The 13,634-nt window shown below is 33.7% G+C and overlaps 4 protein-coding genes across 4 annotated transcripts in view; 2 read left to right on the top strand and 2 right to left on the bottom strand.

The window, feature by feature from the left end:
• Nucleotides 1-3,397, top strand: part of LOC111463368 (RNA cytidine acetyltransferase 2-like) — a 15,451-nt gene extending 12,054 nt beyond the window's left edge. The window contains exons 19-26 of the mRNA XM_023107280.1: nt 930-1,109; nt 1,243-1,351; nt 1,422-1,491; nt 1,568-1,715; nt 2,079-2,207; nt 2,422-2,547; nt 2,691-2,756; nt 2,848-3,397. Of these exons, the coding sequence (XP_022963048.1) occupies nt 930-1,109; nt 1,243-1,351; nt 1,422-1,491; nt 1,568-1,715; nt 2,079-2,207; nt 2,422-2,547; nt 2,691-2,756; nt 2,848-3,099 (1,080 nt within the window). The 3' untranslated portion in view covers nt 3,100-3,397. The remainder of the gene's footprint in view (nt 1-929; nt 1,110-1,242; nt 1,352-1,421; nt 1,492-1,567; nt 1,716-2,078; nt 2,208-2,421; nt 2,548-2,690; nt 2,757-2,847) is intronic.
• Nucleotides 3,398-3,770: 373 nt separating this feature from the next.
• LOC111463520 (probable ATP synthase 24 kDa subunit, mitochondrial) lies at nt 3,771-8,037 on the bottom strand. Its single transcript, XM_023107483.1, has 7 exons — nt 7,834-8,037; nt 7,232-7,325; nt 6,815-6,959; nt 6,004-6,114; nt 5,161-5,307; nt 4,467-4,589; nt 3,771-4,186 (listed from the first exon to the last, which is right to left on the bottom strand). The coding sequence occupies exons 1-7, from the start codon at nt 8,020-8,022 to the stop codon at nt 4,123-4,125; spliced, it is 873 nt and encodes a 290-aa protein (XP_022963251.1). The 5' UTR covers nt 8,023-8,037; the 3' UTR covers nt 3,771-4,122.
• A 617-nt stretch (nt 8,038-8,654) lies between these two features.
• On the bottom strand, nt 8,655-11,096 carry LOC111463122 (iron-sulfur assembly protein IscA, chloroplastic-like). Its single transcript, XM_023106943.1, has 3 exons — nt 10,806-11,096; nt 9,933-10,151; nt 8,655-8,913 (listed from the first exon to the last, which is right to left on the bottom strand). Exons 1-3 carry the CDS (start codon nt 10,960-10,962, stop codon nt 8,771-8,773), a joined length of 519 nt encoding a protein of 172 aa, XP_022962711.1. The 5' UTR covers nt 10,963-11,096; the 3' UTR covers nt 8,655-8,770.
• Nucleotides 11,097-13,308: 2,212 nt separating this feature from the next.
• The window catches only part of LOC111463457 (probable WRKY transcription factor 51), a 2,399-nt gene continuing 2,073 nt past the window's right edge, over nt 13,309-13,634 (top strand). Inside the window, exon 1 of the mRNA XM_023107402.1 lies at nt 13,309-13,533. Within this exon, the coding sequence (XP_022963170.1) occupies nt 13,337-13,533 (197 nt within the window). The 5' untranslated portion in view covers nt 13,309-13,336. The remainder of the gene's footprint in view (nt 13,534-13,634) is intronic.

The following is a 13,634-nucleotide window of genomic DNA, read 5'->3' on the forward strand; positions in this document are numbered from 1 at the left end:
TTTTTTTTTTTTTTTTTTTTTTTTGTAGCTTGACTCTTTTTTTATGGGCTTTATTTTTGCGTGCCCTTTGTTCTTTCATTTGTTCTCAATGAAAGTTCAGTTTATCATAAAAAAATATCTAAAACTGGAAACAAGCATATTTATGGGGTTATGCACAAGCACTTTTGGATGTCTTAGAATTGAGGTTGTGGATTACAGATGAAAGAAATCACTTCACTTGTGGATGTCTTAGAATTGAAGTTGCACAATGTACCTTCTCATTGTTATTGTTATTATTATTATTATTGGAAATATTCATTGTTATCATTATTTAAATAAGACGTGGAGTACTTATCAAACTCACTAGGGAATAGAAAGGAGGAGGAGGTATTGGAAGGGAAACCACTGACCCTTACGAGAGATTAATGATTATACACGATAATCCAATGAATACTGATCATAAATTTCATAAACTCCTTGCTCTTTATGTGGGGGTTGATGCCTTACTCCCGCTATCCTATTGTATCTTTCTTTCTGGTGATGGATGTTCTTTTTCTTATCCAGAAAAAATGCTATTACAAAAAATGTCATTTGAAATGACTCACTTTAACGACAGAAGAACAAAAATCTTTCTCCCTTTTTATTCATGTTGACATAGAAAATTTAGCAAGATGCATTGCACTGTTATTGTTGACGTTCGCGTCATTTGTTTAATAAGAAATATCTAATATAATACTGGTGTATTTTCACCAGTTAATTGCAATATGGGCGTTGCAAAAGCCAGCAGTTTGTCTGTTTTTTTTATTTTTTTATTTTTATCTAGATTCAATATTCAATATTAATGTATCAACCTTTTATGCAAGATCATTACCATTTACTGACGGCTTTTACAGCGGTGCAAATTAGTTTACTACGACAGTTTTGGCCTTATCTTTGATTCGTACATGCAGGTTTCATTATTAGAAGAAAGCATAAAGCCTAGAACTGATCTTCCTCCCCTGCTGGTATCTCTTCGTGAACGACGACCTGAGAAGCTTCACTACCTTGGTGTTTCCTTTGGACTCACTTTGGATCTTTTCCGCTTTTGGAGGAGACATAAATTTGCCCCATTCTACATTGGCCAGATTCCAGTTGAGTTGGATTCTAGATTTTACGCTGTTGGAAAATTGTTAACGGTTCTATTTGCTGATTTCACATGAAAAAAGAAGGTAAAGAATGTTTTTTTCCTATCTAATATTTTCCCTTTTCTTTTCATGTATTAAGAGCACTGTGACGGGTGAGCATACCTGCATGGTCTTAAAGCCTTTGAACAATGATGAAATTGAAGCTAATGGATCTTCACAGTTGGGATTTTTCGGTCCATTTTATCAAGGTAAGGTTTTTACATTTAATTAGTTCCCTGTGCTATCTTTGGTATTTGATTCTACGGTTATGATCCACAGATTTCAGGTTAAGGTTTATTAGACTCTTGGGTTTTAGTTTCCATGGAATGGAATATAAGCTAGCAATGAGGTGAGTATATTTGATTATTAACTACTAAATATGCATTTTTCTTCTTCAATTGATAATTCGACTTAAAATCCCCCAGTGTCTTGGATCCAAAAATCAACTTTACGGAACTAGATCCTTCGGAGGATACTATCGAAGAATTTTTAAATGCAATCAGATATCTTATGTCAGCACATGATATGAAGCGATTGGAAGCCTATGCAGACAATCTTGTTGATTTCCACTTGGTAAGATTTCCATCCCCCATCTCTCTTGTATATGTATATGTGGGTTCCAAAATTCCTACAGATTTCATACCTCCATACATATGTTATCGAAAAGGTGTGCATTGAATTTATGTACACTTCTAAAATGGAAATGAATTTTATGGCTGCTTCAATCAAATGAAACTAAAAAAGCTTTTTCATATTCTTCACCTCATATCTTCTTCACCCCCTACCAATGGGAGTTTCTCAATCTACCTATTAAACTTTATCATATCGTAGAAAGTTCATGAGGTTTTTTATCTGCAGTTTATTGTATGCATACCAGTCCTTAAGAATACAAAGCCCAATTTATCGATTTAATATTCTTTTTCTGTTGATTTACAGATACTAGATCTTGTTCCATTACTTGCACAATTGTATTTCATGGAGAAACTTCCAGTTACTTTGTCGTACACACAGGCATCTGTATTGCTCTGTACTGGACTGCAGTTACGGAATGTTACTCATATTGAGGTTTGGTTTCATAGTCTTTCTTATGACTGTTTTAAATCTTTTTTTACCACAAACTTCATCAATCTGTGTAATTTGGTCCACTGGTAATTACTTTTTGTACTAGTTGCCACGTAGTTGCTGCTTATCCTGTTTTCTTTTGTGTGTGGTGGTGGGGAGGGGGCATTCTAATTGTTAAATGTTATGTATCAATTTTTGGAAATCGTATTACTTACAGGGACAAATGAAGTTGGAGAGGCAACAGATACTGTCACTTTTTATCAAAGTCATGAAAAAGTTTCACAAGTATCTCAATGGAATTGCATCTAAGGAGATCGAATCGACCATGCCACGTATGAGAGAGGTAAAAATTTAGTATCTTCGGGAATTCATTCTTGCTGTGTTTTATGCAAATTTGAACCTATCAAATAATTTTACTACAAAGTTGCAAGATTTTAAGTAGAATGGGGATATATTTATTGCTACAAATGCATGATTTTACTGCAGATTCCACTGGAACCCCATGAGATCACTGTTGATGATGATCTCAAGGAAGGCGCAAAACAAGTTGAGGTAAGATTCATGCTTCATATTATGATGCAGATGGCGCGCGCGCACACACGCTTATCTTCTAAATCAACTCTTTGCTGGAATGGAAATGCAGGAGAAAATGAAAATGAAGAATGAGGGGTCGTTAGATGTTGGGATGCTGCAACAATATGCCATTGTGGATGGAGAGGTTGATTTTGATGGTGCTTTGCCAAGTGGTGGAAAGATTCCCTCTGGCGGAGTTGTAAGTGTAAAATCCAATAAAACGAAGGCAGAGAAGCAAGTGAAGAAGAAAGAAAAAGAGCAGAGCAGTAGAAAACGAAGTAAAGATGATGGTTTCAAATCAAATAAAAAGAAGAAGGCTTAAAAGGAAGAGCAGCAGCAGCAGCAGCAGCAGCAGCCTTGACAGTAGGCTAGGAAAAGACGAGAAGAGGCTGGTAGTAATGGCTAATTGGCCTTAGATTTTGTTCCTTTATTTATTGTTCAGGTTGAAATTACAGGAAAAGGCGAGAAGAGGCTTTGTAGTAATGGCTACTTGGCCATAGATTTTGTTCCTTTATTAGTTTAGGTTGAAATTACAAGAAAAGACGGATGTTGACTCTTATTATGTAAACTATTCCATCCTTAAATTTAATTTTTAGGGGTCTTTCCCCTATTATTGTTCATTTGCATTTTAAAAGGATAATTCAAGTTCATATGGCTGTACTCAAATAGGCAAGTTAATGAGTTTCAAAATGTTGAATCTTGAAGAAAAGAGGCATTTGTCATCGTAGGAATGCCCAACGAGCTGCGCTTTTTTTACGAGGTTGTCTTCTTATTATCTACGAAAAACTAGCACCACAACATGAACAAACTTTTCATTAGTAGTTCATCATCTCTCTTGAGGAAGATGTTTAATTTACCTTATTGGAAGAGTACTAGGAAAAAGAAAAGAAAATTGATCAATAAACGTCACTTCCTCTACTCTAAATCTTTAAATCTTATGAATTTCATGACAATTAAATATTGTAAATATCATAAGATCAAAAATCTTACGAGTTTCAGGACAACTGAATATTATAAGATCAAACCATTCTGGCGCACAAGCTACACCAAACACTAAAAACACATTCAGAAGAAAAAGAAAAAAAACAATATGAAACTTAGTTGTGATTGGGAAACGGGATTGAATGCAAGTTTTGGGACAATATCCATCCGGTTATCACCTGACAATGTAACATAGTAGGATGAATTACATAAAAAAAGTTGGGAACAAACATCAGCCAAATGATGCACTCCCAATACCAGAGGTGCTTATCTTATTAAAGCTAAAGTATCCCGGTGTTCAAAAACAGCCGAATCAGTTTCGGTTGACAGCTTTTTCTCAACCAGAGAACATATGGAAAACGATCTACAGGAAGTTTCTCACGTCTAACGACTTTGTATCCACCATTTCCTCGTCTTTAAACTCCTCACTGAAAGCAAAGAGAGGAAGTTGCAAAGAGTTTCAATAAAGATTCGATAAGAACCTACAGATCTAAAATAATGCCAACCATATGCAAGTCAAGAGAACGATTTTTTTAAGCCCTATGAATAAAATCTATTGGCCAATCATAATCAATGCGACTGAAAACAGTCATTCATTCAAACTACAAAAAAGAAGGCAGCACAGAATCGTCTGCTGGAAACCATGCTATCAACTTAGAATCGACTATTTTGCAGCATAATAATTATAACAAACCACAAACTACATACCGCTTCTTTTGAGTTTCCATTGCCTCAAGAGCATCTTTCTTCAGGTCTTCCAATTGTGCCTTGGAAATTTTAAGTTCCAACTGCTCTTCGTACTTGGGCAGATCTTCCCTCCGTATCCCAATCCTGATCCAAAAATGTTGAGATGAAGTCTTCAATACTGTATATCTTTTATCCTTATGGAAAGATTGTTCAACTGTATGTATGTAGGATAGCTAGCAACTATCCCCAGCTCCTTCAGAAATTTACATTGGTAAAAGCTAGAGTCCAAGTCAAATAAGAAAATAAATCTAATAGTTGGGTACCTTAGCTTCACTAATAGGTGCAACCGGCTCTGCCACCAAATAGACACACAATGCAGAAAAAATAAAAATGAATCTTATTCTACACTAAATTTTGTATTTACTACGTTTTTTTTTTCAGTTCATCAATTAGTATTTATTTCACTGGTCTATCATACGATAGTTCTCCATAATGTTCACATCTGTAGTGTATCTTCCACGAAAACAGACATAGAAGGATGGTGAACATGTCCTTCATCCAAAAGGGGAGCGTGAGAGCTTCTATTTTCTGACAAGACATTTTGTCCTTGATGGCAATCTTTTGTGTGTGTGTGTGTGTGTGTGTGTGTATAAACCACTCAATCTTTTGGAATGGGGCCAAAATAAACAAAAAGTATAAGAAGTTAGAATTGTACTTTTGATTGATTTTGTCAAACTCAGCCATAAGAAGAGACATTCCTTTTTTGTCATTCCTCATGAGAGGTTTCTTCAATTCTTTCTCAATCTTTTCCAGTGCATCAAACATCATAGCTTCTGCACCAAGCTGATCATTAAGACCTCTCCTGAAAAATGCGAAGGAATATGATCAAGAAACAAACAACAAAGTCCTGCACTTGGCAATAGACATAAGATCAACGTCACAAGTTTCAAAGATAAAAATGAATGCATGGGCATTAAATACCTCTAAAATATAGTATCATACTATCCCAAATCCATACCAGAACCTTACAACAAATATTTGGAAATGTTTGGAGAAAAATATTCAGATTGGACTATATGGAGGAAAAAATGCCAAAAAATCTGAAAACGTTGACATGCAAAGTGAAAAAAAACAAAAAAGAAAAGAAAAACTAGTTCAAGGCTCAAAATATAGCTCGAGTTAGATGACACAAGTTTATTCAGTAAACATTAACCATGTCAGCCAATCCATCCCTGTGCCAACTTAGCTTAATACTTGATGAATTGCAAGTCGTGTTAGTAAAAGTTAGCTTTTATAAATGCAGATGTATTGGAGGCTTGGAGCTTCTTTCTCTTTTCTTTTCTTTTCTTTTCTTTTCTTTTTTTCTTTTTATTTCCTCCTTTTGGTGAGGAGGTTTCCAGGCTTTCTTTCCAGTCTCCAAGTCTTGTCCATCTTGCAATGCCTTGAAACCCAAATATTCATGACACCACAACTGTTAACAAACAAGCTAAGGAGAGAAATTTAGACAGTGCATTTCTCGTGTTGACAAGAAATCAAAGTCCATGAAAGAGGAGCATACTCAATCCGGATATCCTTCAATGTCAGCAAGTATGTTCTTGCATCGGGGATGCCTTGGGTTCGTGACTGAATGGTGTTTTTGATTACCTCTGATTCTGAGAATAAATCTGCCCTGTGAGGAAAAAAAAGAGGGTTAAAATTGTAACTCATACAGAATTCATATGCACATATTTTTATAATATAAATTCACCATTATGCATGTACTGATACGAACACATGTTCCATTGTCACGTGATAAAAATAAATAAATAAACTTCCATGAAGGCCGATAACAAGGCTGGCTCATAAATGCTAGCATGGAACACAAAAATAAATGATTACTCTGTGTATAATTTTTTGTAGCTATTTTCCTAGAAAAAGGTACAATGTAAGTGGAACATAAATTGACATTAGTGATCCCCCCTTGAGTAATGTAACTCCATTTCCAGTTTATTGAGCACATAGAAAAAATATGATCACCAAAACGTGTCTTTGAATATTCATGATTATCACACCATTACTCTCCAAATGCTTCCTTTAATTCAACTACAACAAAATTGTTTCAGAATGCAGAGGCAGAATTTCACCAAGCAAAGTGTACTGGAGTACAAGGACCCTCAAAAGAATCAACTAAAAACAAACAATAAAAGAAGCTAATATTGGCAGGGGAATTTGATTAATATGCTTAAAAAGATAAAATGACCCGGGCTACCCCTCTGCACCAGTTAATTGCACAGAAAAAGATATAGGGAGTCAACCCACGAGTATGTTCTTCAGCAAAAACACTCAAATTTCACAATTATAAAATGTAGTAATCATTCAAAAACACTCACTTCTCTCTGGCCTGTTTCATGACCTTTGCGTATTGAGCTACAGCAGCAGGATCCTCTGGATCAATAGTGATCTTCTCTTTACGGAAAACATCAATTGCTGTATCAAATTTCTTTTTCACTTCCAGAAATATGTTCTTCAGCGTTTCTTTGGCACCCACATAAAAAAATTCAAAAAAAACATTATCTACGAAATCACAGAAAATTATGATCGTTGTTCATATAGAGAAGTTAATGCACCACTCATGTAGCTTTATAGTCTTCATATACACATATCTAATGCAATTCTCACGTAATTTTTATGTATGATTCCTTAAAGATTTAACTACAACTGTGTGATTGACATAAACCAAACTTCATAGCTCTCTCTCTCTCTCTTTCTCTCCCCATTTCTCACTAATTGAGCGTATTTTGCCTCACCATCTCCCTTCAGAGCAGGCCGAGGAGCCTCTTCCGCAAAGTGACGAACAGGAATGGCATACCCCTGATGTAAGATACTTCGACCGCCAAGCACCTGTAACATCAAAGAGGCACAAAAAACACACGTCGAGCAGCTGATTCAATAATCATTACGCCTCTACGCAATATTAAAAAAATAAACATTTGCCCTACAAGCACAGAATTACAATGTCCAAACTATACGGCCAGCAACCTGCATACTTTACATCATCCAAAGAAACCCTAAAATCACAGATCCTAAATAAACAGTTAAAAAATCCTACACCTTCAAAACGTAGAAAATTACGCGAGCCAATAAAGAAAATTTGAACTAGAGGGAGGGAGAAATTGATAAACATTACACCATTTCCAGGATCCATACGAGTATTGCTAATAATCAGCTCCATTCCCAAATATAAAACAAAAGAACGTAAACAAAAATTAAAAAAAATCAAATCAAATCAATAAAAAAAGACAAAAGCCACACACGCATATCAATCCTTAAAAGTTCATTTAAAGAAGAATAATCATGGAGAACGGAACGTAGGGTAAACGGGGCCGATCCAGGAAGGAAAAGAACAGACCTGCTTGGATTTGGACAAGAGACGAGAAGAGAAAGCCATGATGGTAGCTCGGATTGCGCCCTTCTTCTGATGCTTCGTTGAATCGTTTGAGGATTGGAAGTCGGATATATTAGGGGTGTGAAGGAGGCAGTCTGCGCGAAGCGGAGGGGGAGCTCTGCTAGAAATGGTTCGATGGAGCCTGCTCCTCATTAGTCGGTCTACTTCGAATCCCCACCGTTGGATTGTCGTACATTAATTTTCCAAATGGATGGTCATGATCGAAAACTAGTGCACCTCAACAAACCTGCACCCTTCACCTCCTCCTTTTTTCTTTTTCTTTTTTCATTTCCCATTTCCCATTTGAATATCGATTCTTTTATTTTTTATTTTTTATTTTTTTAAAAAAAGTTTAATCGAATTAGTGGGTCATATTGCAATTTTAACCAAAGTGGAAATTAAACCTAAAATATTTAAATCTTTTCTAAAAATAAATCAATAAAACATAAATTAGTAAATTATAGCTTAAAAAAATAAGTGTATGATTTAAATGATTTTGATATGATTACTTATTCATGTAATTAAATTTACAAGATAAATCGTAAAAACGGTAACTAAAAATTTCTTCCAATACATTTTAAAATTCAAAGTCCTGACCAACTCAAGCATAACTAATTGATAATTGACGATCAAATCTACATCTTCACATTTATCGTATCAGAAAAAACATACTCTCTATCAAAAGATGACCCTGAAGCATCGAGTGAAAATAGCGCGTAATAAGTTAGAACTAAGCATGAAGAGCTAATTTCCTTTTCCGGAAGGGTTAAAGTAGAGATATAACCTACAGAAGACTCGTAATGGAAGGTATACTATTAGGATCAATGGTAAAACAAAGTTTTCTTTAACATAGAACTATCAAGTTCCTGTTGAACCATTCATATATATACAAATGATGATCCTACATTTCTGCAGCAAATGATTTTCCACAACCACAAGTTTGTGTAGCATTCGGGTTCTTGAATGAGAAACCCCCACCGATAAGTGCGTCGCTGTAGTCCAATTGCATTCCAAACAAGAACAGTAGGCTCTTGGGATCACATACTACAAAACAAGGAGGAGAAAGGGAAGCTTGTATCAGAAACTCAAGCTACACAGCAAATGAGAACAGGAGGCTACAACACAAGAGTATATCGAAAACGAAGTAGACAAAACGACACGTTCGTAGTTCACTAAAACATGCATAAGTTCCTTCATTCATAGAGGAGAGCAATTACCAAGGAATGAAACAACATACACGTTCATGTCAAACAGTATGCATAAAAGAACAATATATAAATGAAAAAAGTTGCGCAACATTCATCTTAGTAGCATAAGAAATTACTGATATCTAATAATTCAACTCGCTTAAGAGTCTAAGAGATGAATTATGAGCTACAAATAAAGTGTTGAGGATTGTTGGGAGGGAGTCCCACGTTGGCTAATTAAGGGGATATCATGGGTTTATAAGTAAGGAATATATCTCCATTGGTACGAGGCCTTTCGAGGAAATCAAAAGCAAAACTATGAGAGTTTATGCTCAAAGTGGACAATATCATACCATTGTGGAGAGTCGTGGTTTCTAACATGGTATCAGAGTCATGCCCTTAACTTAGCCATGTCAATAGAATTCTCAAATGTCGAACAAAGAAGTTGTGAGCCTCGTAGGTGTAGTCAAAAGTGACTCAAGTGTCGAATAAAGGGTGTACTTTGTTCGAGGGCTCCAGAGAAAAAAGTTGAGTCTGGATTAAGGGGAGACAGTTCGAAGGCTCCATAGTTCTCAGGGGAGGCTCTATGGTGTACTTTGTTCGAGGGGAGAATTGTTGAGGATGGTTGGGTGGGTGTCCAACATTTGCTAATTTAGGGGATGATCATGGGTTCGTAAGGAATACATCTTTATTGGTATGAGGCCTTTTGGGGAAACCAAAAGCAAAGTCATTAGAGCTTATGCTCAAAGTGGACAATATCATATCATTGTAGAAAGTCGTGGTTTCTAATATAAAGTTCCTCAAATTTATGACATATGGCTCAAGAAATACCCATCAATAGAAATGCAGTGAAAACAGTGAAGCTATAACTCTTACCAATCACAAAACCATTATATTCTATAATTGAGTCATCAGGTCGAGCATTTGCCCTGTTCTCAAACTCCATCGTGTAGGACATACCAGAGCATCCACCCTGTCTGACACCAATTCTTAAGCACAAGTCTTCATTACGTTCAGTTCTCATTTTGTTGAAGTGTTTCAGTGCATTATCTGTTAATGAGATAGCCGGAGCTATACCCTCAGATGCTGGAGCAGCTGTTCAATCACAATTTTCATGTTAAGAAAATAAGATGAAAGGGTAAACTTCGATCATAAGACATAATATAATCATCATATTTCATATGCAGAAACTGTAATGCAAGATTTAATAGGTTTTATCTTTTGATGTAGTAAGCCCAAAAGAAAATCACAAATAATATTGCATCTGAAGATGTCTAAAAAGAAGAAACGATTAATGCTAACAACTACGAGAAATAATGCACATTAAGATCAATCCATTCTGATCATTCAGGCATTATAACAAATTAAAGACATAAATTTGTGATTTGTATATCAACCAACAGGATCTCGAACTATAACTCGCAAACAGGTAATCGTTCCAAGTAACAAAAAGTTATTTTCCATGTAAATCAATAAGAAAAGTCCCAAATATTCTGCTACTCAATTTCAATATAAAGCTTACACCAGCTAACAATTTCAATTCCAATCAATCAATACCTGAATCGTATGTTCAATTAATAAAAACAAATCACTCGAATCTGAGATTCTTCACAATTTCATGCTTCAAATCCAATCCAAACAGAAAAAATTCAGACTAATTCTTACATAGACAATGCATCCATGAACTACGATATTACAGTGAAGTATAATATTAAAAAAATAAAGTAGGAATTCGAAAAAGAGGCGTACCAGGGACTGAAACCGATCGAATTGATAAGGAATTCCTATGGCTGATTTCCGTGGGTAAATATGGAAAGGAAATTGAACTTCGCTTTGCAGAACTTTTAGGAAGAACTCGCAGGTGAAGAACAGAAGGGCATTTCATGGGAACCGAAGAGAACGCCATAGGAGAAAGCCCGTTGTGATGCCGTGATTAACCGGTGAACGGGAACGGCGACGGTCAATATGCGTTTCGCCGCCTTTAACTTCTCGGAAATGTTTGTCAATTGGGATCGTGCGGTCAATACACTATTTTCGATTTACCTTCGTAGTTGGGCCGAGTCCAACCCGGTCCGACTAATGCCGAATTCAAACCCAACGAGCGACACAATTTGGACTTGGACCAAACCGACCCAACCTTCAATTGCAAAGCTCATGCCCAATCTTCGGGTTTACTCATATTAATTTGGGTCATTAACTAATTAATTTTTTTAAATATATATATATTTAATTAAATGTTATTAATTTTATTGAATTTCTATGTTTTGAATTTATTTTAAAATTTTGGCACTTTATAATTTTTATTTAATAAAAGTTATTGATAAGATAACGTTTCATTTAATATTTTATTTTTAAAAAATTTAAATTAAATTGAAAGTATGTTTTCTAAATGATTTTTTTTTCTAGTAATATGAAATAATAAGTCAATTTAGGCGATCTAAATATGACTTAAACAAACTAGTCCATTATCTAATTCAAGGTTGGTATCAAATCTAACTTATAAATAAATTAGGTCAAATTGGATCAAAGTAATTTTAATTATTATTAAGATTTAATAATAATTGTAAAAGTAAGTTAAGGTTGAATTGACCTGTAATCTTATGTTGTGATTAGTCAGATTGATCAAACTAAATAAATCTCGATCGGCAAACTAACCCGAATTGTTTGATTTCGAAAATTTTAACTCAATCCAAATCGAAAAAAAATTAATCAACTCAAATTTGGATAGTCTAAGTTGATTGAGTTTTTGAGTCTTATAAATATCCGTATAAATGCATGACAGCTAATGCATAAAAAAAAAATTATTATTTAAAACTTTAGATTATATGCTAAAATTAGAGCACGCAATAGGGTGGGTGATTAAAAGATGCAAAGTTTTCGGGTGCATTTAACCTGACCACTTGTTCGAAGTCTTCCTTAAAGTCTTCCATTCACATAGCTAGTCAGCCAGTCAACCCATCCTCTCTTATTTTATTTTATTTTTATCAATTCACCCACTTGTATTAAAAAAATACATTAATTAAAATTTCCTTGTAAATTTATGAAAGTTGTATAAATGTTTATATTAAATTTTTAATTTCATCAAATTACCTTCTAGATGATTTTTTTATACGTTTTTATTTTTTAAAAAATCGTTCAAATATATATTGAAATTTGTAAAATCTGGTAAGATTTTCTAGGTTAATTTATGTATTAATTAAATTTAATTTCTCAAAATTAAATTTATTTCGTAATAAGAATGGGAATAATTTTTGCTCACCGTCAAAATTTGTAAAAAAGGAAAGAAAAAAAAAACTATATATTATATTATCCTTAATTAAAACGAAAAATTCTAATTCAATTTGAATTTTATTTGCATCACCATCCATAAACATTATCAACAATATTTATTAATCATTTCAACTTTTAATTTCGATTTTATTTTAATAGATATATACTTTTGTCACATTCAAACTTTCATAATTGAATGCAAACGACATATATAATAGGTTCAAGTAACTAAAAAAATTAATGCAAAACGACATTTTTTAAAATTATATCCAATAAATTTTAATTTTTTAAAATTATGTGCGGGACATTTTTTATATTAATTAAAAGATTTAATCATTATCTTTCATGTTATTAAAATTAAAAATAAACACATTTTTCTTAAACATTTTCTCGACCGTTCTTATTTAAATATATAAACTTATTTTTAACTTTATCTAAAAAAACATTTGTGATAAAAGAGATAAATTATTAGTCGATAAAATTCAATCTTAAAATTAAAAAAATGATGAAAGTGTTTGGTAAATTAATTACAATTTAACCATAATAATGCCTAATATTTCAAATAATAGATAAATTAAAAGTTTTTATTACATAATTCATGGAATATAAATTACAATAACGTGTTTAGTCCACATATTTATAAATTTCAATTTAATTTAAAAAAAAAATAGAACTTTTTTTATTGCATTGAAATGACGTCACCCAAAAATTACAATAACGTGTTTAGTCCACATATTTATAAATTTCAATTTAATTTAAAAAAATAGAACTTTTTTTATTGCATTGAAATGACGTCACAATTATGACGTCACCCAAAAATAATGCCTGTGAAGAAAGGAGAAATTTTCCCGGCAAGACAGCAGGAAGGTGAGTAGGAAAGAGCCAGCTGAAAAGGAGATTAAAAAAAAAAAAAATCAATTAATTAATTAATTTTTTTTTTTTAACTTTATATAATGTTTAATTAAGCAGTTCCTCCCCCATGTTCCTCTTCTTCAAACCATTTACTTTTCATGGCCATGAACTCCCTTCAAAACCCTACCGATTTTGAAGACTCGTCGACCTCATTCATGGATCTTCTCGATTTCTCGGGTTACCTGCTACCCGATTTCTGGCTCGAACCCGAGTCCACAGTGTTGCCAGAGGCGACAATCGGCAGCCGGAGCAGATCCATGGAAGAAGCAACGTCGACTATGGATAAGACTAGCATGCAAGTGAAAGAGCTTATTATATATATATATATATATATATTAGTTAATGAATTAATTTATTTTTGTTAAAATAATTAATGTGTTTTTTTTTTTTTTTTTT

This window comes from Cucurbita moschata, unplaced genomic scaffold, assembly GCF_002738365.1.
Source record: "Cucurbita moschata cultivar Rifu unplaced genomic scaffold, Cmos_1.0 Cmo_Scf00028, whole genome shotgun sequence".
Lineage (NCBI taxonomy): Eukaryota > Viridiplantae > Streptophyta > Magnoliopsida > Cucurbitales > Cucurbitaceae > Cucurbita > Cucurbita moschata.